Genomic DNA, 25,263 nt, shown 5'->3' with positions numbered 1-25,263 from the left:
AGTCTCTGATAGGGGCACGCAGTTTGTTTCCAGATTCTGGAAGGCTTTCTGTTCTCGCTTGGGGGTTCGGTTGTCATTCTCTTCTGCTTTCCACCCGCAGTCGAATGGCCAGACAGAGCGCGTCAATCAGAATCTGGAGACATATCTGCGCTGTTTTGTGGCGGAGAATCAAGAGGATTGGTGTTCTTTTTTGTCCCTTGCTGAGTTTGCTTTAAATAACCGTCGCCAGGAGTCCTCTGATAAGTCACCATTTTTTGGTGCATATGGGTTTCATCCGCAGTTTGGGACTTTCTCGGGAGAGGGGTCTTCTGATTTACCTGATGAGGACAGATTCTCCTTGTCTTTGTCATCTATTTGTCAAAAGATTCAGGATAATCTAAAGAGCATGAGTGAGAGATATAAGCGTGTGGCAGATAAGAGACGTGTGCTTGGTCCGGACCTGAATGTTGGTGATCTGGTGTGGTTGTCTACCAAGAATATCAAATTGAAGGTTCCCTCCTGGAAGTTGGGTCCTAGGTTTATTGGGCCTTACAAAATCCTGTCTGTCATCAATCCTGTTGCCTACCGTCTTGATCTTCCTCAGACTTGGAAGATCCATAATGTTTTTCATAAGTCCTTATTGAAACCTTATGTTCAACCCATTGTACCCTCGCCTTTGCCTCCTCCTCCGATTATGGTTGATGGGAATCTTGAATTTCAGGTCTCTAGGATTGTGGATTCTCGTCTTGTCCGTGGTTCTCTTCAGTACCTTGTTCATTGGGAGGGTTATGGTCCTGAGGAGAGGATGTGGGTCCCAGTGACGGACATTAAGGCCTCTCGTCTCATCAGGGCTTTCCATAGGTCCCATCCTGAGAAGGTGGGCTCTGAGTGTCCGGAGTCCACTCGTAGAGGGAGGGGTACTGTCACAACCAGACAGCTGAGAAGCTCTGACAGAAGCCTTTCAGAACCTCCTCCTTGAGTTTTCTTTGTGGTGTTCAGTTCCTCATCTCGTTAGCCTCTCTCAGCTGTCATGTAGTTGGACTGATTGCTTCCCTTTAAATTCCTCCCCATAATGCATTACTGGGCGGCTTATACTTCTTCCTGGAGTGTGTGTGCATGCTGATCCTATTTCCCAGTCTGCTACTAAGTTAAGTGCTGTACATTTATCTGTTATTTTCTGTTTGCTGGATCCCAGGTGACCCTGACTCCCTCCGTGTCTGGTGTAGGGAGCCGGTGGTCGTGTCCCCTCACTATTGTAGGGTGTTCAGGTGTTATATAGTCGAGGTACGTGAATATGCAACCATCCACCTCTGGGATTTTTGCATAGGCTGAGCAGCCAGGGAAAGTGCCAGGTTTTGGGCAGGGGTCTCCCTTTTGGTTCCTTAGCTTTGGATCCAGTGAGTCATATATGCATGTTGCATTGTCTTGTTTTCTGTACACCGTCCGTGACAGTGTGACATTTTAACATTAGGGGAGGAGGTACACTGAAGGAGCCTGTCAGTTTTGTTTAGTGCAGTAACATAATTTTTAGATAATGATAATGCTTGCCTGGTGATATAAGTCAAGTGTTGTAATGTTAGGCCCAATATTTTAAGATCATGTTTTAACAATAAGTTATATTTTTCCATCTTCAGATGAACCATAAAGGCTATATAAACCTTATTGCATTGTACTCATTATGAGGTAAAAATACTTTTTTCAATTGATTTTTATAAAAAAAATATGGAGTCCTTTTCTCTATACAGGGCTGAGATGCTGTAATAGAGGGATCTGAATTTTCTCTCTGCTCCATCAGACAGCGAGCTGACGGGCTCCTTATCCCTGCTCTTTGCTCTCAGACCTCTCAGAACACTCATTCAATTCTTACTGTATCAGAATGTGGCTTAAATAAAGGGTTTATGACCTCTTAGTAATTTAGAGATAAGTGAAAGTAAAAGTAGGATTCACACAGCTACAGTAGAAAAACTGTTAACCCTTTGTGACAGAATGGCTCAATATTTCTCAATAAGGACCAGTTGAATAAAAATGATTTTTAGCCCAAAATGAGTAAAATGCAATAATAAAGAAAATTGTCCCCAAAGGTGTACATAGCCTTTAAATATTTACCTTTATATCCTTCAATACGTATAGAATAAGGACCCGATCCATAGACTGTAATTGCCCATGTTCCAGGTCTGGGATTTTTCAAGTAAAATACAGAGCCCCAAGATTCTGACATGATGGTTGTGAGATTTTGTACAGCACCTAAAATAGAAGAAAGTTAAGTCTTCAAATCTGGGTACAATCAACTCCCCCTCTCTCTTTTCTCTCTCTCTAAAGTCTTTTGCGCCAGAGCCAGCTGATCAGTGGGGGGTGCCCATACATCAGATATTGATGATCTATCAATATAAAAGGAGTAGACAACCCCTGTGGAGTTCTAATCTAGATTCACCTTTAAAAGCCAGTCTCGACCCCACAAGGCAGGTCCATTGACATCAGCAATATACAAATTTCAAGTTGTGATGGTCTTTATTGTTTTACAGGTAGGACCCCAGTAGGTCCAATCTTTTCACCAAGTTTCCAACTGAACATTGAGACATGAATGACGCCAAAGAATTGGTATCTAATTCCATCTTTATGGTTTTACCATTTATCTTCAAGGAAACCCAAAAACCTTGTTGTTATGTTTACTTATACTTTTATTATACAGATTTAAGACGAGTTTTCAACATCATGTCCCTCTATTATTATATTAATGCATTTCATGGCTGGGAAGTACGCACCGGCCGGAAGCAGGCAAGTTATGGAAATGGCCAAGCAGGTCAAAGTTCTGGAAACAGCGTAGCTTGCAAGGCTATTCTATTTGCTTAGCTCCCATTCACTGTTAAATGAGTTAAGGATATAGCTGTATCTAGTAGAAATACAAGAAAAGCGTACATAGAGAAGTACCTGTGGGTGAATCAATAAAAGGTGTGTGTGTTGGTACCACTCATCTTAGGGTCTTGTGGTGGAGGCACAACAATCAAATGGGCCTGAAATTATGATGTTGCAAACTGCTGCCCAATGGCCACACCGGAAACATGATCCAGAAGAAATTTGTCTCAAAAAGGCAGAAAAAAAAGGGGATATGCACAGGTGCTGCTTCCTGATCAAATTTCCAATGGGTAGTTAAAGGGGTTGTCCAGGTTCTGAGCTGAACCTGAACATACCTCCATTTTCACCCAGGCAGCCCCCCTGACATGAGCATCGGAGCAGTTCATGCTCCGATGCTCTCCTTTGCCCTGCGCTAAATTGCACAGGGCAAAGGCATTTTTCTGAGTTCCGGTGATGTACCGGGGCTCTCTATGGGGCTGACAGGAAGCCCGGTGACGTCACCGGCACTGATGGGCGGGATTTGGCTCTGCCCTAGCCAGTAAAACGGCTAGGGCAGAGCTAAAGCCTGCCCCTCAGAGCCGGTGACGTCACCGAACACACCGCTGGGCGGAAGTTACCGCCCGGCAGTGTGTTATTGAAAACACAAGAGCCTGTGCCCTGCGCGATCTAGCGCAGGGCACGGGAGCGCATCGGAGCATGAGATGCTCCGATGCTAGGCTCAGGGGGGCTGCCGGGGTGAAAATAAGGGTATGTCCGGGTTCAGCTCTGAACCCGGACAACCCCTTTAAATGATCAGGTCCATGTATTAGGTGTGTAAAAAATAATGCATTTTGGAACTGGGCTAATCCCTTCTTCAGGTCGGGTTCCTGAGGAAGAGACTGGTCCAGTCCAGAAACACTTCCCAATGAAGTTGCCTTCTTCAAGTGGTTTTCTCATGGAAATTATTTATTATCTATCCACAGGATATGTCACAAATATAGGACAGCAAGGCATCCGACCACTGGGATCCCACATGGTCCCAAGAACAAAGGGTTGCTAAGCTTTCTTTTCTGAATGGAGCTGTGCTGTACATGTCAGTCCACCGATTCACTTGGAGGCAGGGGTGCACAACCAATGAGGCGAGCTGAGGCGATTGCCTCAGGCAGCACCAGGTAGGGGTAAGAGTGGGGCAGAAGAAGGGGGATTATCAGTTTCTGCACTATAGTATTGGGAAGTGGGCACAGTATGTGGCACTGTATTACCCTGTATGTTTTGTAGCTCTGTATGTAATGTTTTCCAAGTATGTCTTTAACAGTAGGGCTGAAAGGAAGGGTTGGTTAAGAAATTCAGCTAAGTGAATGGAGTGGTGGACTGACATATTTACTGCAACTCTACCCAGACCCTTTTTCACACAGGCAGCCTGATCAGGCAATTATTGGGAATGAACTGTTCAGGCCTGATTCAATTTTCTATTTCTAATGCTATTTTCTGAATATTATTATTGGCCATGTCATCGTGCCTGAGCTGTGTTCAATAGTACTTAGAGTTATAGTTAATGGCAGCCACCATAGGCCATAGACACAATGGACAGGAGGGGACTCGTTGACTTCTATGGAAGAGATTTCTAGGCATGCTGTGTGACATGTGCAAAGATCAATAGGGAGTAGATAAGCTGTGATATCAACGCTTAGATCCCGGATCCTGTTTTATCTATATAGAAATAATATCTGTCATTGTAATCCTGCCTTTGATAATAATGAAATGACTGCTGAAAAGTAATCAGTACAGACCAAAAGTTGGCGCAAATTATTAGGCTTACTGGCCAGTCTGAAAACTGCAAGGTTTTAGTATTTTTGTACAATATAGATAGTGACGTGGAAAATTCAAAATAACATCAGCAAAAGATATTTAATAATATTTTTAACATAAAAACCTGATTTAAATAATTAGTCATTTTCTGACGTTCCATTTACAATAGTTTTTATATAATTAGAACACTGTATGATATACTGTAGGAACTCACCAGATGGATTATTAAGACGCATTGAGTAAATTGAACCTGATTGCGATATGATGAGTGCAGTAAGGTTTGATGGCACTGAAAAATTAGCACCATAATACGTGTCTTTATCCACAGAAAACAGGCGACTTGTACTGTCGACTGGAAGTTTCAGAAAGAAATTCAGCAGTTCTGCTGTCTGGTAAGAAAATTGAAGAAGGGAAGAGTTATAACGTGAAGCTCCTAGGACGCAAGGCAAAATCTGTAACAGGGACCCCATCTACCATCTGTCGTTTCTAATAAGATATCTGCTCATCAGTGCTCCTCAGACACCATGGTCCAAGCGTGACTTCTACCTACCAATCACACTTGCGGCAGAGGATTCCGGCAGGCAGTTCCGTCGCTGGAACTGCCTGCCGGATCCGTAAAAACGCATGCAAACTGATGGCATTTGTCAGATGGATCAGGATCCGTATGATCTGTATGACAAATGCATTGAAATGCCGGATCCGTCACCAGGCAAAACGGATCCGGCATTTATTTTTTAACATTTTTTGCGGTCTGAGCATGCGCAGACTGCAATGCCGGACCCGTTTTGCCATAACACTCGGGGCTGGATTCGGCATTAATGCATTTCAATGGGAAAAAATGCTGTATCCGGCATTCCGGCAAGTGTTCCGGAATTTTGGACAGAGATAAAACCGCAGCATGAACTGAAGACATCCTGATGCATCCTGAACGGATTGCTCTCCATTCAGAATGCATTAGGATAAAACTGATCAGTTCTCTTCCGGTATTGAGCCCCTAGGACTGAACTCAATGCCGGAAAAGAATAACGCTAGTGTGAAAGTACCCTTAGGGGGCTCAACAATAAAACATTGACAAAATCCTAGAAAACTCCTTTAAGGCAATTGTCACTAAATAAAACAGGGCCTGATCTTTATGTGCTGCACCCAGAACTTTATGTCACTGTTTACACAAATACACAAGAAATAATGGGTCTTGACTCATGACTCAAGATACCTGCTGACATTTTTTACAAAGTGGTGTCTTTAACTAGTTAAACATTACATATCTGTAAAAGTTATCTACTGATCTTGACATGAGATTCCACATAGATGTCTACAAAACCTGTTCTATTAAACTCTTATACAAGTAGAACCCCCCGACAGAGTGGAGAGGGTGTCAGCAGTAAGTTTGTGTTGACGTCACTGATTATTTTGCCCTTCCTCTAATCCGTCAGAACAATAACTCCCAAAAAACCGATCCTGTCTGTTGAGCATCCACCTTCACTCGGTCAGCATTTGGTCAGTAATCCATCAGTATTGCTAATGCCCAAAAAAAAACAGGAGTGGATCTAAAACAGAGAAGACACGTGAATGGAATATTTGCATGTCTTCTGTGTTTTGTACCCACTCCTGCTTTTGGCTACCAAATCATAAGCCAATTCTTTTTTTTTTTTTGGAACGTGGGAGAAAAAAAACACACGTTTATTTCACAAACAGCACGCAGCAGGCACAGAAGGGGCAAAACCACAAGATATAAAAGACAAACTGAAAAAAAAAGTGCTCCGTCAACAAGAATGGATTGACAACCAGTGTTGGGGTGACCACGATGGTAGTGCATATTGATCCTGAAATGTATGGGGTTATGGCTGATAACTGGAGGACAGTCCAGCAAACAAGCCAACTCCAGCTCATTCCTATAGTGCAGGCTACACAATCACAGCTGGAAGGTAACTGGTCGGCACAAGCAACACCCGAAAATCTTCATGAATAAGCCTTAGTATGTGCAGGTCTCATATATAGAGGGACAAACGCTATTGGAACATCTAATCACAATGGGTGTGATATACCAGTTGCCCCACAAAAACTGATTGAGGCAGGGGTGTAATATACTTATAATATACTTTCTAAATAGTGCATTTGAACTGTGCAGCAGTTGTGTGTGGTTCTGCTGCGATACAGCAGCTATATAGAGGGACAAATGCTATCGGAACAACTAATTGCAACGGGTGTGATATACCAGTTGCCCCCCAAAAAAACTGATTGAGGCAGGGGTGTGATATACCTATAATCTACTTTCTATATAGTGCATTTGAACAGTGCAGCAGTTTTGTGCGGTTCTGCTGCGATATCACAGCTATATAGAGGGACAAAACCTATTGGAACAAAAATTTCAACGGGTGTGATATACCAGTTGCCCCCCAAAAAACTGATTGAGGCAGGGGTGTGATATAGCTATAATATACTTTCTAAATAGTGCATTTGAACTGTGCAGCAGTTGGGTGTGGTTCTGCTGTGATACCTCAGCTATATAGAGGTTCAACGGTATCAGAACAACTAATTGCAACGGGTGTGATATACCTGTAGACCCCCAAAAAACTGATTGAGGCAGGGGTATGATATACCTATAATATACTTTCCATATAGTGCATTTGAACTGTGCAGTAGTTGTGTGCGGTTCTGCTGCGATACTATATAGACTGATAGCCATCCACCTGCCGCTGCAGCATTAGGTCTGTGACCATTGCCCACCCCCAACAGAGGGAGAGTGCACAACATGTGGCTTGCACCAAACTATCATGGGGCATGCCAGGTTTACCCCATCCTCCCTATCATGCATGGGGCTGGCAATTCTCTGCACTGCTCTTTATCCTACTGAGAACATTGCAACATTTCCATTTGTGGTACACCAGTATCATTTAGTAGCCAGGCACTTCTCTCAGCATGTTGGAGTGGTCTAGTATTCGGCGAATCTAAGTATCCAAAGTAGACTTCGATCCGAATTATAGGGAGAATACGATATTTGCTTCATGCTTCGTGGTAACAAATCAATTTTCCCTGAAATGGCTGGAAAAAAAATAAAAAAAAATCATACTCACCTTATCCATTTTAGTACAAAAAGGCTGCTGTGGCCATCTTGCTTAAAGATCCCGCTCGAAATCTTGTGCGATGTGATGTATGACGTCACCACGCTGACCAGCGTGCATGAACCGTGCGAGATTTCGCGCTGGATCTTTAAGCAAGATAGTCACGGCTGCCTGTTTGCGCTCAAATGGATAAGGTAAGTACAATTCTTATTTTTTTAATGATTAACCCCTGACAGCTCGCAATGGTCATCTCAGATGCTGCGATGAGCGATGGACCCGGCATCCGAGGGGTTCAATGACGCAAGGCTGCGCAATCACGTTCCCTGTCATTGCTCCCACTACTTACAAAGAAATGTGCTTTGTGATTAAGTAATTCGCCACAAAGTGAATTTATTTGTAAAATTCGTCGAAGCAGCCAAATAAAATTTTTAAGAACTTGCATGTAAGCGGAATTCATCTCCCCCCAACTAACTGGTTTGACTTTGGGCTAATCCTAATGGTGTTATCCTGGCAATTCCCTGGTTTTCACCCTTTAACCCACTATACAGGGATCTGGTCTTTGCTGCAGGGAACCTACCAGGTTGCTACTGTACCTGCTGGAATAGACTGGTATAGTTGGCAGCTAACTCATGGCGTTCAGAGACATCGGTGCAAAGTAGCAGGCGATACTTGTAGTTGGTAAACAGGTAGAGGTCAGGGCAGGCAGAGTACAAGAAATTCTTTGACACTAATCTGTGGTCAGCGCAGGCAGCAGAGTATCAAAGTAACTAGGAACCTAAGCTCAGGCTAGGAGTGAGAAGGCAGTTCAGCATTTATAGCAGAAGCTTATTAATAATTAGAAGCGTCCATGCAATGGCACACAGAGCAAGGAGAAGAGGGGAGTGGTGGTGAAGGCAAAAATGGGAGTGGTAGTAGTTCACTGAATAATGTTAATAATAGAAATAGTGGAGCAGCAACAGACAGAGGCTACCAATATAACAGCCCCCAATTTACAGTACACGTCAGTGAGCTGATAGTCCCTTTCATCTGTCAGGATGGATTTTACCAGTGAATTATGGATGATTAGTGCAGTGGTACCAGAATAAATGGCTGATAAGTGGAAAAAGAGGCATTTTTCCTCTTACACAACACAGCATATTACAAGGTTTCTTATAGGCCCTTCTACTATTTGGACAAAGCTTGTTGGGATGACAAAGCCTATTAAAGTGCAGCTTCACTAATATTTTATTTTTAATTTTAATTTAAAAATTCAGTTTTTAAATTAGTTTTGTGTATCATCTGTGACAATAGAAAGTACAGTATAGCATAGAAGCAATTTCCTTCTTCCAGCTATTAGCAGTTTCCAGCCCGTTTGCTGCCTAAATGGGGGAAAAGCCATCTCTGAGTATAATTTATTGCAATACACTAATGTATCCTTTCATATCCTGGTACTTACTTGAGGGCCTATATAGGAAGTTTGAAAAACATGGCCATAACTGAAGGCAGCAATATCTTTATAAATCTGGAAGTCATAACTAGACATACTTCCACAAGGATGGCTGCCAATAATGAAGACCTGAAAAGAAAAAATATAAAAATGGTGTAAATGAAAATTAAAGTAAATTTGTACTACAGAAAGGCAACTGCAATCATGATTTTTACAGGGAGTGCAGAATTATTAGGCAAATGAGTATTTTGACCACATCATCATCTTTATGCATGTTGTCTTACTCCAAGCTGTATAGGCTCGAAAGCCTACTACCAATTAAGCATATTAGGTGATGTGCATCTCTGTAATGAGAAGGGGTGTGGTCTAATGACATCAACACCCTATATCAGGTGTGCATAATTATTAGGCAACTTCCTTTCCTTTGGCAAAATGGGTCAAAAGAAGGACTTGACAGGCTCAGAAAAGTCAAAAATAGTGAGATATTTTGCAGAGGGATGCAGCACTCTTAAAATTGCAAAGCTTCTGAAGCGTGATCATCGAACAATCAAGCGTTTCATTCAAAATAGTCAACAGGGTCGCAAGAAGCGTGTGGAAAAACCAAGGCGCAAAATAACTGCCCATGAACTGAGAAAAGTCAAGCGTGCAGCTGCCAAGATGCCACTTGCCACCAGTTTGGCCATATTTCAGAGCTGCAACATCACTGGAGTGCCCAAAAGCACATGGCCAAGGTAAGAAAGGCTGAAAGACGACCACCACTGAACAAGACACACAAGCTGAAACGTCAAGACTGGGCCAAGAAATATCTCAAGACTGATTTTTCTAAGGTTTTATGGACTGATGAAATGAGAGTGAGTCTTGATGGGCCAGATGGATGGGCCCGTGGCTGGATTGGTAAAGGGCAGAGAGCTCCAGTCCGACTCAGACGCCAGCAAGGTGGAGGTGGAGTACTGGTTTGGGCTGGTATCATCAAAGATGAGCTTGTGGGGCCTTTTCGGGTTGAGGATGGAGTCAAGCTCAACTCCCAGTCCTACTGCCAGTTTCTGGAAGACACCTTCTTCAAGCAGTGGTACAGGAGGAAGTCTGCATCGTTCAAGAAAAACAAGATTTTCATGCAGGACAATGCTACATCACACGCGTCGAAGTACTCCACAGCGTGGCTGGCAAGAAAGGGTATAAAAGAAGAAAAACTAATGACATGGCCTCCTTGTTCACCTGATCTGAACCCCATTGAGAACCTGTGGTCCATCATCAAATGTGAGATTTACAAGGAGGGAAAACAGTACACCTCTCTGAACAGTGTCTGGGAGGCTGTGGTTGCTGCTGCACGCAATGTTGATGGTGAACAGATCAAAACACTGACAGAATCCATGGATGGCAGGCTTTTGAGTGTCCTTGCAAAGAAAGGTGGCTATATTGGTCACTGATTTGTTTTTGTTTTGTTTTTGAATGTCAGAAATGTATATTTGTGAATGTTGAGATGTTATATTGGTTTCACTGGTAAAAATAAATAATTGAAATGGGTATATATTTGTTTTTTGTTAAGTTGCCTAATAATTATGCACAGTAATAGTCACCTGCACACACAGATATCCCCCTAAAATAGCTAAAACTAAAAACAAACTAAAAACTACTTCCAAAAATATTCAGCTTTGATATTAATGAGTTTTTTGGGTTCATTGAGAACATGGTTGTTGTTCAATAATAAAATTAATCCTCAAAAATACAACTTGCCTAATAATTCTGCACTCCCTGTATAGTAGGCTCTGTGCGGAGAATGTAGTTTTATTAACATTTGTGGATTATCCTGGATTCTTCTGGATAACTGATTAAAAAATGTAACAAAGAATAACAATTATGAAGCAGTATTTTCTGGTAAAAAAATATGGAATAAAAATTGCAGAAGATTAATGACAGTGATAATATTATAAAATATGGCACAGTAGCACCTCTTTGTATATCTTACCTTAACTTGCAAAGAACGTAATAAAGAAAATATCTGGTTGACCGTATCCGTGTGACCGCTGTCCTTGGCTGATGCATCTGTTACCAACACAACCAATGAGCCCAATGGGCTGACTTCTAGAGCTTTCAGTAACCCCGTCATTGCATATTCTGAACAATCACCCCCATCATAGGCATGGAGGTTATAAATGGCATTGAGAAATTCTGTAGGGGAGCAGGTAACGCGAAGGGGACCAACACCTGAAAAAATACATAATGTCAAATGATTATAGGCAAGTTGTGGGAGATGAGTTTGACCACTATTATAATAGAGCAAAACAATGGAATCGAAAGCACAGATGTGAAAGAGCCATGCCATTTCATATAAGTGACTGAACTGGGGTCACAAGAGTGGCCCCATTTTGTAGTCAGGTCCAAAATGATGGAAGCAAGGGCCAGCAATATCATATTGAGGCCCTTTATACTACCCCAACGGAGCCGGCCGTGAGGAGGGCTTAGGCGCCCCCCTGGTCATCGGCCCACCGGGAAAATTCCCTGTAAGATCTATGGCCAATCGATGAAGTGCCAGAGATGTATTGTGACTTGATGGACTCCATACCTGTCATTTTCTTGGGAAGAATAGCCCTGCATGTTACACTTTTCTTCCCATGAAATAAACTCTTTTAATATTTTTTTCCACTTATCATCTCCATACTGCTCAGTTCTTGCTTGATCAAATCTAAGGATTCCTATATGTTCTTATGAGGAAATATAAACACAAGTCAGCCATTGTATATTATACATTGACATCTGTCATCTATAGGCACTAATGCAAATACAGGAGGAGATTTATCAAACTGGTGTAAAGTAGAACTGGCTTAGCTCCCCATAGCAACCAATCAGATTCCACCTTTCATTTTCCAAAGGAGCTCTGAAAAATGAAAGGTTGAATCTGATTGGTTGCTATGGGCAACTAAGTCAGTTCTACTTTACACCAGTTTGATAAATTTCCCCCACAGTCTTTACTTTCCAATAAACAAGGGTGGAACTACCGCCATAGCGGCTGCTACGGGGCCCACAGCTACAGGGCTTCCAGCTTGTGATCTCCCTAGCAGGTGCATTGTAGTGACGTCATCGTGCCTGCTGAGCTGTGCAGAAGAGCACAGGGGATAATTCCTCAGCCTGTGCGCTGTCCTGCTCAGCTAGCGTGATAACATCACTGCATCATGCCGCCTTCCCAGTTGAAATCGCAGCCTTCCTCACCTCAGCCCCGCCTCCGCAATCATCCGGTCCCTCTGCCAGATCCCGCCCGTGCGCACTAGGCATAACCTGACGGACCGGACGATTGCGGAGGCGAGGCTAAGGTGAGGAAGGCGGCGATTTCAACTGGGAAGGCGGCGCTGGGCACCAGACGGAGATGGGTGCAGCCGGGCACACTGTATGAAGCGACATCCCCTTGGGCACCTTAGGTAGGTGAATAACAGATTATAAAAACCAGTTTTATGTGCTAATAGAGCCACAGGCAGATTTAATAAGGACAGTTTTGGATTCAGGTTATTAGTACGGACCTGGCCATATGTTTAGGTTATAGGCCTAAAATGTCATGACAGAATCCCTTTAAAGGGCATCTGTCGGCAGATTTGCACCTATGATACTGGGTGACCTGTTACATGTGCACTTGGCAGCTGAAGGCATCTGTGTTGGTCCCATGTTCATATGTGCCTGCATTACTGAGAAAAATTATGTTTTTAATTAGGGTTGAGCGAATCTAAGTTTTCGAAGTGGACTTCGATCCAAATTTCAGGAAGAATTTGATTCACCGCGAAGCTGAACTTTGTCGCGCGTCGTGGTAACTAATAAATTTTCCCTGAAATGGCGGTAAAAAAAACCAAAACATACTCATCTCATCCATTTAAGCAGGGGTGTAGCTAAAGGCTCATGGGCCCTGGTGCAAAAGTTCAGCTTCGGCCCCCCTTCCCTCAGTGCTTTGTGGTCAGGGGCAGGGAAGCACATAGCCTTCGTGCTGCCTGAGGCAAAAATTGAAATGGCACCCCCCATGCCAGATTCTTGACCTAACCCCTTCCCTCCAGCCAGATGTGTAACTTGACCAGCATGCACTTTCTATAATACCGGTGTCTTCTTATGTGTCCTAGGGTCTTTGGGCCCCCTCAGGCTCCTGGGCCCGGTAGCGACTGCTATCTCTGCAGCTCCTATAGCTACACCCCTGCATTCGAGCATGAAGAGGCCACTGCGGGCATCTTGATTGAAGATCCCGTGTAAAATCCTGTGACGTATGATGAAATTTTGCGTGGTGTCTTCAATCAAGATGGTCGCAGAGGCCTCTCTATGCTCAAATGGATAAGGTGAGTATTATTTTTTTACTGGACTAACCCTTGAAAGCCCTCACTATTATTCTCAGATGCCGGAATCAGTGATAAACCCACTTTAATATTTTGGAGATTTCACCCATTTCAGCTGAAGATTAATGAAGATTATGGGAGACATTTATCAAACCAGATACATCTGGTTTTTGGTCTAAAAATGTCGCAGGACATGCCAATTGTGACTTTTTTTGCCACATTTCTACAACATTTTGGAGCCATGCCACTTTTCAATGTGGCCTATGTTTAAGGCAGAAAAGTGAGACTAAACCTGGGTTATGGTACACTTACTGTGACAATTGAAATTATGCAGAAAAGTTGCAAAAAAGTTGCATCCTACGACAGGCAGACCCCTGGTTTATTTTTTAAGATTAAGGCCTCATGCACACGAACGTATTTTGTTTCTGTGTCCATTCCGTTTTTTTTGCAGGTACGATGCGGACCCATTTATTTCAATGGGTCAGCAAAAAATGCGGACAGCACACCGTGTGCTTTCCGCATCAGTATGTCTGTTCCGTAGCCCCGCAAAAAAAATAGAACATGTCCTGTTCTTGTCCATTTTAGGCATTGTTACAAATGGATACGCAAAAAAAAAAAAACGGATGGCATACGGATGTCATCCTTTTTTTTTTGTGGATCCGCAAAACACATATGGTCGTTAGTGATGTCGCGAACATAAAATTTTCCGTTCGCGAACGGCGAACACGAATTTACGAACCGCAATAGACTTCAATAGGAAGGCGAATTTGAAAACCCACAGGGACTCTTTGTGGCCACAATAGTGATGGAAAAGTTGTTTCAAGGGGACTAACACCTGGACTGTGGCATGCCGGAGGGGGATCCATCGCAAAACTCCCATGGAAAATTACGTAGTTGACGCAGAGTGTGGTAAGTTGAATTCGCAATGCGATTAATATAACCTGCATTATTCGCATTGCGATTACAACTTAGATCTGAGTTCCTAATGGTTGTATTGCTAGAATGGACAACGAATATAGCACTATATTCTCAATCTTTGTTATATTCTAGCAATACAACCATTAGGAACCCAGCTCTAAGTTGTAATCGCAATGCAATTAATATAACCTGTATTAATCGCATTGTGATTACAACTTTGTGACACTGCAGCTTCAGAATTAATCTAAGATGGATGCTGTCCTTGCTTTTTGATAGGCGGTGGGAGGGTCTGGGAGGGAGGGTCTGCTGCTGATTGGCTGGAATGTGTCTGCTGACTGTGAGGTACAGGGTCAAAGTTTGCTCAATGATGACGTATAGGAGGCGGACTGAACATCGCATATGTTCGCCTACCGCAGCGAACGCGAACAAGCTATATTCGCCGGGAACTGTTCGCCGGCGAATAGTTCGGGACATCTCTAACGGTCGTGTGCATGTAGTCTAAAGAAGACCTTTCACAGCTCCTGACTTTCCTGTTTAAATAGCTTCATGCATCCCCCATGTAATAACAATTCTGGAGCATCTATTCTTATGGCTCTGTGATGTGCCATTCCTTTATTATTTCTACTAGGCGTTATGAATGAATGGCTAGCAGTCTGCAGTAAGGGTACCGAGGGGAGGTGACCAGTTGGGGTAGTGTACCTGTACAGTCTGAGAATGGCAGCACTGATTGGATAGAGTGAGTCTGTGCAGGCACAACTCGTACAGCAAGTGCAATAAGAACAGAGCCTTATGTTATGGAATAATGTATTATATCAAGTAAAGCAATGTCTTACTTGGGTCATTAAATTCCATCAGTGTGTATTGTCGTGTCACATTGACAGATGTTGCATTGAGACGAGAGACAAGATTCCTGGCAACGTCGTTAAAATTATATAGAAAGTATTCCATAGAAGCAGTTGTGTCCATGACCAGAGTAAACGATGGGAAAGCTGGAGATACAGAATTAAGAGTTTCATTTGAACGTAATGCAAGGAATGAGATGTAAACCTTCAGTTTTATAACATTTTATCCCCATCTGTCATTAGAAGAAAGTTGACCACTGGCAGCGCTCAACAGACCACTATGCCCTTTGGGTCTGATGTAATATTGATGGCATGCCCATAGGCTGTAATGGGATAGTGATGCACATTGCGGGTGCCCATAAGTTCCGTTTCTGGAAGTGCTAACGAAATGTATGGGCATTGGCTCAGATGTGGAAGCTACCATACAAAGGGGTACAGACCACCTTCTATAGCTAGCAATAGGATATCGCTCATGGACCTCCACAATGACATGGCTAATTGCATGAAAGTCAACAAGATATTGGATTTATCCAAAAGAAATGACCTCCAAATTAAAGTGGTTTGTCTGGATTGGGAAAAAGGGTTCTGTGTTATGTCCAAAAAAAGGGTTTTCTTGTATATTGCATTTGCTTGAGATGATCTGGTTTTAGAAGACCCAGACCAATTTTTTTCATCCAAGACAACCCATTCTGTTAACCTGCTTTATCTCAGCAGAGTGTCTACAATATCTCTGCCATAGCAAATACCATCTTTCTTATCATTATGGGGAGGCTGTCAGGACATTGCTCAGTACTAAACCACTAACAATCCTGGATAGGTCAGATTAAAACATGTCCAAGTATGTCTACTGATGTATCAATTGTCAGCCTAACTGCCGCGGCACCTTAAGCAATTAACATAGTGGACTGTTTTTGCAATTTATTTTATTGTGTTGCATGCATGTCACATTAGACTACTAGTTAAATGCATAGTAGAAGTGGCGTAGCTTTAATGGAGGCAGACCAAGCAACTGCTATGGGGAGGAAGAGTGGCACTGAACTATTTATTTTGCCGTCGGGAAAACTCAGCGTTTTCATGCAAACGCCACTAAGAGGAGCTTGGTGCACAGAAATTATTTCAGCATAATGGTAACTGTTAATATTTCTATGCACTAAGCTCCCCCTAGTGGTGGCTGCAGAGAGCCTGGTTTGTAATAGAAGGGGAGCAGATGTATCAATGTATTTATGCCAGTTGTCAAAGGTAAATAAACCGATTAATCTGGTGCTCAGAATGAATGTGTATTGGGAAACTGGGTAGGGCAGGCAGAAGTTTTGCTATGCAGCCTTATTAGATTTTTGTAATCCCCTGTGTAGTAGGTTACTGATTGATACATCTGTATGGTGGAATACATAGCGGCAAGTTTAATTGTGTGTCCGCTGGATGTGGCCAAGCCGGTGAAGAATTCTAGCTTTTCTTCAATATGGCTTCCCCAACCTCTCCCCTTGCAGCTTGTGACTGATGTAAATTGACTTGACTGGGTGGGTCTTCGTTACAGAAAGCCATTTGGGAAGCATTTTCAAGGTACCTCATCCACATGAACTTTACAATTTTATTGTACACGGATCCTTGGTTGGCACCTACCCTTTTTTTAATTCTAATATTCAATAAAGCACTTTTCTGGTTTGGTCACACCCAGCAGAAAATTAGCAGCCCAAGACCAAAAGTTAATTTTTTTTAGATTTGCCACCACTATGAACACCATTATAGAGATGTTTGGACTTGTTTCTATTGGACCTATCCATCAGCATTAGTGGTTTTATACTGTAAAATATGGAAGAAACCAGTCGACACTGTGGGGCATACCAACATCTAGTGCCAGTTTTTCCTCAGGCTCAATTTAAAGAAAATCTGTCTCCTCCTGTAGGTGCTATTAAGTGGAGTAAGACATGAAGAGTATTGATGCTGATGACTCCAGATCAGTAATTTGCATGGCGTTGCTCACCCCCATAGTGCACCTTCAAACCAGCTGTGGAATGTGTAGAGAAGACTTCTCCTGTAGTCCTCTCCACTATGTGTGCATGCTCAGGAGTCCTCTCAATCCATTTCTCAGCCAGTTTGAGGGTGCACAGTGGGGAAACAAAGGTGAGTATTCACATACAAATTACTGACCTTAAGTCATCAAGTGTTTCATTTCCCTGCAGCGCCACCACAGGGGAAATTAACCATTACATTTTACCTACTAAAAAAAAATGTCCACATGAGGCAAGAAAGTACCAGGTCTTAGAGAGAGAGAGAGAGAGGTAATGCATTTAAATACAATATAAAAAAGCTATAACAGATCTGATTTATGTATGGGTGGCCGCTGATGGTCCCCACACCTAATGACATATGTAGTAAATCATAGAAAGATTGGAGTCCTGGGTTTAGAAGTTTACTAAACATTGTCCCTTATCTTTATAATGATCTCTTTCTTGTCTGGTACCTGTTCCGACATCATCACAAGACACATTATAAACGCTGCTGCTGTTGTCATAATAATAACCTGAAAAGGAAAAGAGTCATAAGGTGATTAATGAAAAAAACGATAGCAAAGAGGCACTTAGACTCCACAGGCGTTTCATAGAATTTAAAAACACTTAACCGTGAAAAATATTTTTTTTTGCAATAAAATGTTGCTTTAGCCCCACATTTTTCATTTTCACAAGGGATAACAGGAGAAAAAGTGCACTGGTCCGGTTTGGGGTGACCCTAACCCTACTGTTGAGGTGTCACAACGTGTTGCCACTCTATAGAAGTAATAGTAAGGTGTGGTGCTCCCCAATGGGAAATTAATCCAGAGAATCATGGTCTGCAGTTAACCAGTGCACATGCCCAATCGGCTGCATCGTTCACTTTGAGGGGTCCCCATTCTAGTGGTATGTGGGGGGTCCCACTGATCTGATAGTTATACTATATCTTGTGGATAAGGGTTAACTTAACATAACCAGAATGCCCCCTTTAAGGATTTATCTACTAATTTAATAGGTACCATTAAAACCAATAGTGGTCCCAACACATTGGGTCTGTTACTAGAAAGTTAGCGATTTTAAATTCTGATCAACTCTCTGCTTCTATTAAATAGGCCTGCTAGATTTCCAACATTGTATATTTTATAGAAGATATATTACAAATGATCATAAAACGATTTAACACACACTAGTGGTGCCACAATAATATAACGATGCTCAATGCAGAAGTATTAGTCAAGTATGAGTACATCTGTAGTATTCCTGGCCCTGAAGATTTGGTATTCAGTGTAATATTGCTATCATGCAGTATATGGATCACAGGCGATAAAGCTGCTATTTAAATAATGGATTTCATTAATTGGCCATGTTAGCATATGATACATACCACTGGAATATGAAGATGACAGGAATGAAGTGGTTGCTCTTTTTGTAGTCAGAACTGTTGTAGTCCATCCTGATGTATATGTGCATAGCATCAATAATAAGCCTATAATAAGCCTATAATGCTTCATAGTTATGGTTAGCAAAATGAAGTTGAGTAGAAGAGGTGGCGGTATTTATATTTCTCGCTGCTCCTGCTGATCCAGTCAAAGCTGGCAAAACCATAAAACTACAAGTTTATGAACAGAGGCGTAGCAGTCTATAAACCTGTAAATGCGCGGTATGTGACATTTCAGAAGGTGCTATTATTCGGTAACCACAATAGCAGAGGAATTTTAGCTAGTTAATTGTTTAACACTACAGAAAAAAAACCACAGCAAAGAAACAAAGTCTACTGCTTTGACATACAGTAGGGAGAGTATTTGTATAAATGAAAAAAAGAGGTTGTCCAGCCTTTCCTTTGAGAAATTCCAGTAGCACTTTATTTCATATGAAAGTTTAAAAACATCAAGGTGCAGAAGATATTGGTCTACGCGTTTCAGGCAACAAAACAGTTACAGCCCTTAACTGTTTTGTTGCCTGAAACGCGTAGACCAATATCTTCTGTATCTGGATGTTTTTAAACTTTTATATGAAATAAAGTGCTACTGGAATTTCTCCCAGTCCGGGTGAGGAAGCGGTCCGTGCCTCCATGAATGAAGTTTCCAGACAGGTGAGAGCTGCTCTGATTACCCTTTGATAGTAGGGATAGGATCTATGATCACGTTGTGGTTGGCTCCAACAAAAGAATGTGCCTTAGGCCTCTTTCACACTACTGTTTTTTTTTCCATTTTGCAGGCCGTTTTTTGCATTCCGTATATGGTCCGTATACAGTCCGTATACAGAACCATTCATTTCAATGGGTCCGCAAAAAAACCCACAATGTACTCCGTATGCATTCCGTTTCCGTATCTCCGTTCTCTGCAAAGATAGAACATGTCCTATATTTGGCTGCAAATCATGTTCCGTGGCTCCATTAAAGTCAATGGGTCCGCAAAAAAACCTGAATGCATACGAAAATGCATCCGTATGTCTTCCGTATCCGTTCCGTTTTTTGCGGAACCATCAATTAAAAAATGTTATGCCCAGCCCAATTTGTTCTATGTAATTACTGTATACTATATATGCCATACGGAAAAACGGAAGGGAAAAAACGGAAACAAAAAACAGAACAACGGATCCGTGAAAAACGGACTGCGAAACACTGAAATAGCCATACGGTAGTGTGAAAGAGGCCTAAAGGACACTTTATAGTGGTGTAGAACAATGTGCCTTTCAGTAACACGCATAGGGAGTCTGCTGGAGTAGTGAAACAATACTGTGAGTCAGTATGACATGTAGATGACAGGTGTCGCTCTTAGAATCACTGCACACTTCTCTTATTTGGGTAGTTATGGGGCCAAAACTGACCAAATAACTCAAGTGTGAACTCAAGTGTGAAGTGTGAACAATGTTAGCACCAGGTATAAAGAACCGTGCAGAGGCCGAAGATCCTACTATAGCGTGAAAGAGCTTACTTCTTTTACACCGTCGTCAGCTGATTCTACATAGATGTCTACAGAACCTGTTCTATTTAACGCTTTTACAAGTAGAGCCGCCCGACAGAGTGGAGAGGGTGTCAACAGTAAGTTTGTGTTGACGTCACTGATTATTTTGCTTTTCCTCTGATCAGAACAATAACCCCCAAAAAACGGATCATATCTGTGGAGCATCCGCCTTCAATTAGTCAGCATTTGGTTAGTAATCAATCAGTATTGCTAAAACAAAAAAACAGGAGTGGATCCAAATAAGAGATGACACGTGAATGGAATATTTGCATGTCTTCTGTGTTTTGTACCCACTCCTGCTTTTGGCTACCAAATCATAAGCCAATTCTGATGCAAAATAGGGACCATGTCATGCAGGCCTTACAGCTGTTACATAGACAGGATCCGTTATGCATCTCATTTTTCCTTCCTTCTGACAGGTCAGAAGAAGGGTCAAATAAGTTATGATGTCAGCCAGGCCAAAAGGCAAAATGGTGGCCCAGTCATGAAGTGGGGAGGGTGGGAATAGCATGAGAAGTCCAGAGAGTGGCCTTATGACATAGTGGTGAGGTGGAAGCAGCATGAGGAGACCACAGAGTGGCCCAATGACAGAGTCTGGAGGTGGCAGCAGCATCAGGAGGAGGCCACAGAGTTCCACAATGACAGTGTGGAGGTAGCAGCAGCAGCAGACACAGGAGGAGGCCACAGGGTGGCACAATAACAGTGTGGACGTGGCAGCAGCAGCATCAGGAGACCGGAGTGGAGGTGGTGGATGGCAATACCATTACCAACTGAAGATGGTGGATGAAAGAAGGAGCACTTGGCATCAGATGTGTGGAATCAGGCGGGTGGCAGTATCAGAATAGTAGCTGAGGCAGGTATCCAGAAGAAACTGGTCTCTTTTGTCAAAGTGTTGGTATGGCACCATGGATGATCTACTCTGATGCATCAGGCATTGGTGGGTGGAAATCCTGGCTGATCCACGCCTGATTCATCTTGACAAAGGTCAGTCTCTCCACATTTTGGGTGAACAGGCGAGTTCTTCTTGGGGTAACTATGGCCCCCGCGGCACTAAACACCCGCTCTGGTGCCACACTACTGGCCAGGCAGGACAGCTTTTCCAGGGCAAACTCTGCCAGTTGCGGCCACAAATCCAGTTTGGCTGCCCAGTAGTCCAGTGGATATTCAATGTGGGGTGGCAGGGTGCTGTCCAAGTTTGCCACCACCTGCTGGTTCAGGTCCTGCTCCAGGTCTAGCTGCTGCTGGCGAGTAGTTTCTTTACTAGGCAGGTGAAGAAAGCTGCTCATTAGCGACTCTAGACTCAAATTGCTGCTGATGGAGCTGGTACTGCTCCTACCCCCCCACCCTGCCACAGCAGCCATGGCAGAGGAATGTGAGCGCAGATGCCCCCCCCCCCGGTCAGACCTGTGAAAGGATGGACGATGGCGCAGATAGGCAGCGGCCAACTGACTACATAGGATGTCTCTATAGTAGTTCAGTTTGTCCTCCATCTCAGCGGGTGTAAAAAAGGCCCCCATTTTGGACCGGTAGAGAGGGTCCAACATAGTGGAGAGCCAGAAGTCATCCCTCTGCCGAATGCTGACAATTCGGCTGTCACTACACACACAAGTGAGCATGCATCGGGCTATTTGTGCAAGTGACTCGGAGGAACTCCCTGCCTCCATCTCCACTGCATACTGCCACGGTGTGTCTGTATCCTCTGCCTCATCTTCCTGATCGCCCTGTAGCTCCTCTGGCTGCTCCTGCTCCTCCTCTTCTGTCACCTGTGTATAAAAACATTGTTTGTGTTCCAATATCCTCCTCCAGTTCAGCTCCCACAGGGCTCATGTGGCCTTGAGATCTAGGCTCCACGTCTCCAGTCCCCTGACCATCCAGATTTAGAAGTATCTGTTCCAGGACATGAAGCAGTGGAATGACGTTGTTAATCCCGTCGTCCAGGCGACTGACAAATAACGTGGCCTCCTCAAAGGGTCTGAGGTAACGGCAGGTGTCACGCATGAGCTGCCACTGGCTGACATCGAAGTTACACAGGCGAGTACTCCTGTACGCTTGGATCATCAAGAAATAGTTTATGGCCTTTCTCTGTTTGTATAGTCGGTCCAACATATGGAGGGTGGAATTCCAACGGGTGGAAACGTCGCATATCAGCCTATGTTGGGGGATGCCGTTCTGCCGCTGCAGCTCAAGGAGGGTGTGCTTTGCGGTGAGTGGCTGAAATGCATGAAAAGTTTCCTGGCCGTTTTTAGGATGTCTTGCAGATGGGTGGGAGACTTCAGGAACCGCTTGACGACCAGATTAAACACGTGTGCCATGCAGGGCACATGGCTCAGCCCTCCTTGACGCAGCGCCGGCACTATGTTCTTCCAGTTGTCGGTCACCATAATTCTGATTTTGAGAAGCCAGGATTTGATTTCTTGATGAAGGACACAGAGCAGTTCCTCCAATGTGTGACTCAGTTCGCCCAGGCAAACAAGGTGCAGAACAGCGTGACACTGCCGTGCCCTGCACATGTGGTATGCTGGAGGGGCACTGTGAATTGTCCCTGCAGTGGAGGCTGAGGACACGGTGGAGGATGAGGAAGCAGAAGCGGACATTGTAGCAGGAACAACGGCCTGAGAATGTGGAGGCGTCACCTGGCCAAATTGCTGGTGTGACTGTGCAGGAACCACATTCACCCAGTAGGCCGTAAAGTACATGCATTGTCCCTGACCGTAGTTACAGCTCCACATGTCGGCACTGCTGTGCACTTTGGCAGAAACCGACAGGCTCAAGGACTGGCATACCTTCTGTTCTACATATGTGTGCAGGGCTGGTACGGTCTTTTTGGCAAAGAAATTACGGCTTGGCACTCTCCACCTCGGCTTCGCTCAAGCCATCAGTTCTCTGCAAGGTGCAAAGTCCACCACTTGGAAAGGGAGGGACTGCAGCACCAGCAACTTGGCCAGGAGCACATTCAGCTTCTGCACTGTTGGATGAGTGCACGCATACTGTTGTCTCTTGGCAATCGCTTCTGTGATTGATTGCTGATGGAATGACTGATGAGGAGTAGGAGAAGGAGTAGGAGCATCAGGACCAGCAGATGATGGGAAGGACAGACAGCTCCCTTCGGCTGAGGTGGTGGAGCCTTGACTGCCTGAAATCGGGTGCGTGCTACTGGGTGATGCAATAGACTGAACCATCACATCGGAGCCATGGTTCTCCCAGGCCACTTTATGGTGACACTACATATATTGATGCAGGGCCAAGGTGCCAACATTGGCACCCTTGCCACGCTTCACCTTCTGCCTACAAATTCTACAAATAGCCATGTATACCTCCTCTAGGGGCTTAACAAAAAACTGTCACACTGCCGAGTAGGTGATTTTACCCCCAACACTACCCATTGACTGACTGCTATCGCCACTGCTTCCGTGAACCCCAGCACCACTACTTTCCGGGCAGGTAGGCTCCTGCAAAGCAGGTGGTCTACCCCGGGCATATTTGGCTCCTGAACTCCCACTGTTACCACCCTGCTGACTCCCGGCCACTTGCTGGCTCCGCTGCTGCCTCACGGGCAAGCTGCCACCCTCTTATCCCGATGACAATGAAGCCCCTTCATCACCCGGCTCCTAAGTGCGATCAGCTACATCATCATCATCGAGTACTGTCTGCACGTCACTGATGTCCTCCTCAATCGTCTCTGGGTCAGGAGCCTTATCGCTCGCAACACCAGCTGCCATGCCTCACCTCATCACTACTTGCCCAACTGGTGTACGGCGGATATCTCCCCACATCTTGGCTTGCCAGTAGCTGCTGACTAAAGTACATATGTATGGGTCCGCGCTAGGTTTCCACAGGCAGGCTTTCACTCACAGGAAGATTCTATGGAGATTCCACGATGTTACAGGCACATCTCCAATAACAATCCCGATACCGACCAGCAAAGTTTCTTTCCTCCTCTCCTTCAGGAGAAACAGAACATAGTGCAATACCCAGGGTGTTTAATATTAAGTAAGGTTTATTGTACTTACAAACATCAATAGGTAAAAAGCGTGTGTAGATGCCCGACCCGGGTTTCGCCTTTGCTTCATCTGGGGCGTTACAAACTAAATCAGCCAAAGCTGTGTTCTTATAACTCCCAACTCTTATGTCAGATCCTGTTTCCTGAATTCCGATTCACATATAATCGTATACATTCGATAAACATTCGATTATTTAAATCATATACATTTGATTATTTAAAATCGCATTATAAAATAGTATACATTCGATAAACATTCGTTTATTTAAAATCGCATGATAAAATTGGCCCTTTTAAAACATACAATAAAATCGTATGAAGATTTCTTTTTTTTAATGAAAATTTTCACACATAAAATCGCCAACACATTGCTACATTGTTGAAAAGGTACATGACTTCAACGAGCACATTAAAGCAAAGTGTCAGTGTGCGCGCTCTGAGTTGGACATGAGCCACACATATAATCTAGGTGTCATACTTCATTATATTTTCTACACATTTCATACAATAAAAGGAATTATGATTAGAGTTGAGCGAACACCTGGATGTTCGGGTTCGAGAAGTTCGGCCGAACATCCCGGAAATGTTCGGGTTCGGGATCCGAACCCGATCCGAACTTCGTCCCGAACCCGAACCCCATTGAAGTCAATGGGGACCCGAACTTTTCGGCACTAAAAAGGCTGTAAAACAGCCCAGGAAAGAGCTAGAGGGCTGCAAAAGGCAGCAACATGTAGGTAAATCCCCTGCAAACAAATGTGGATAGGGAAATTAATTAAAATAAAAATTAAATAAATAAAAATTAACCAAAATCAATTGGAGAGAGGTTCCATAGCAGAGAATCTGGCTTCCCGTCACCCACCACTGGAACAGTCCATTCTCAGATATTTAGGCCCCGGCACCCAGGCAGAGGAGAGAGGTCCCGTAACAGAGAATCTGTCTTCATGTCAGCAGAGAATTAGTCTGCATGTCATAGCAGAGAATGAGGCTTCACGTCAGCCACCACTGCAACAGTCCATTGGCATATATTTAGGCCCAGCACACACACAGGCAGAGGAGAGAGGTCCCGTAACAGACAATCTGGCTTCATGTCAGCAGAGAATTAGTCTGCATGTCATAGCAGAGAATCAGGCTTCACGT

The 25,263-nt window shown here is 43.7% G+C and overlaps 1 protein-coding gene across 1 annotated transcript in view; it reads right to left on the bottom strand.

Moving 5' to 3' along the window:
• LOC122923185 (uromodulin-like) overlaps positions 1-24,519 on the bottom strand; it is a gene marked incomplete at its 3' end in the record, with an annotated part of 50,264 nt that extends 25,745 nt beyond the window's left edge. Inside the window, exons 1-8 of the mRNA XM_044273919.1 lie at positions 24,502-24,519; positions 24,137-24,269; positions 17,634-17,693; positions 15,164-15,319; positions 11,075-11,313; positions 9,118-9,237; positions 4,835-5,009; positions 2,086-2,223 (exon numbers count right to left, since the gene is read on the bottom strand). Of these exons, the coding sequence (XP_044129854.1) occupies positions 2,086-2,223; positions 4,835-5,009; positions 9,118-9,237; positions 11,075-11,313; positions 15,164-15,319; positions 17,634-17,693; positions 24,137-24,269; positions 24,502-24,519 (1,039 nt within the window). The remainder of the gene's footprint in view (positions 1-2,085; positions 2,224-4,834; positions 5,010-9,117; positions 9,238-11,074; positions 11,314-15,163; positions 15,320-17,633; positions 17,694-24,136; positions 24,270-24,501) is intronic.
• Positions 24,520-25,263: the final 744 nt, after the last annotated feature.

Source organism: Bufo gargarizans, unplaced genomic scaffold (assembly GCF_014858855.1).
Source record: "Bufo gargarizans isolate SCDJY-AF-19 unplaced genomic scaffold, ASM1485885v1 original_scaffold_1327_pilon, whole genome shotgun sequence".
Classification (NCBI taxonomy): Eukaryota; Metazoa; Chordata; class Amphibia; order Anura; family Bufonidae; genus Bufo; species Bufo gargarizans.
This window is presented reverse-complemented; position numbering and strand designations above follow the sequence as displayed.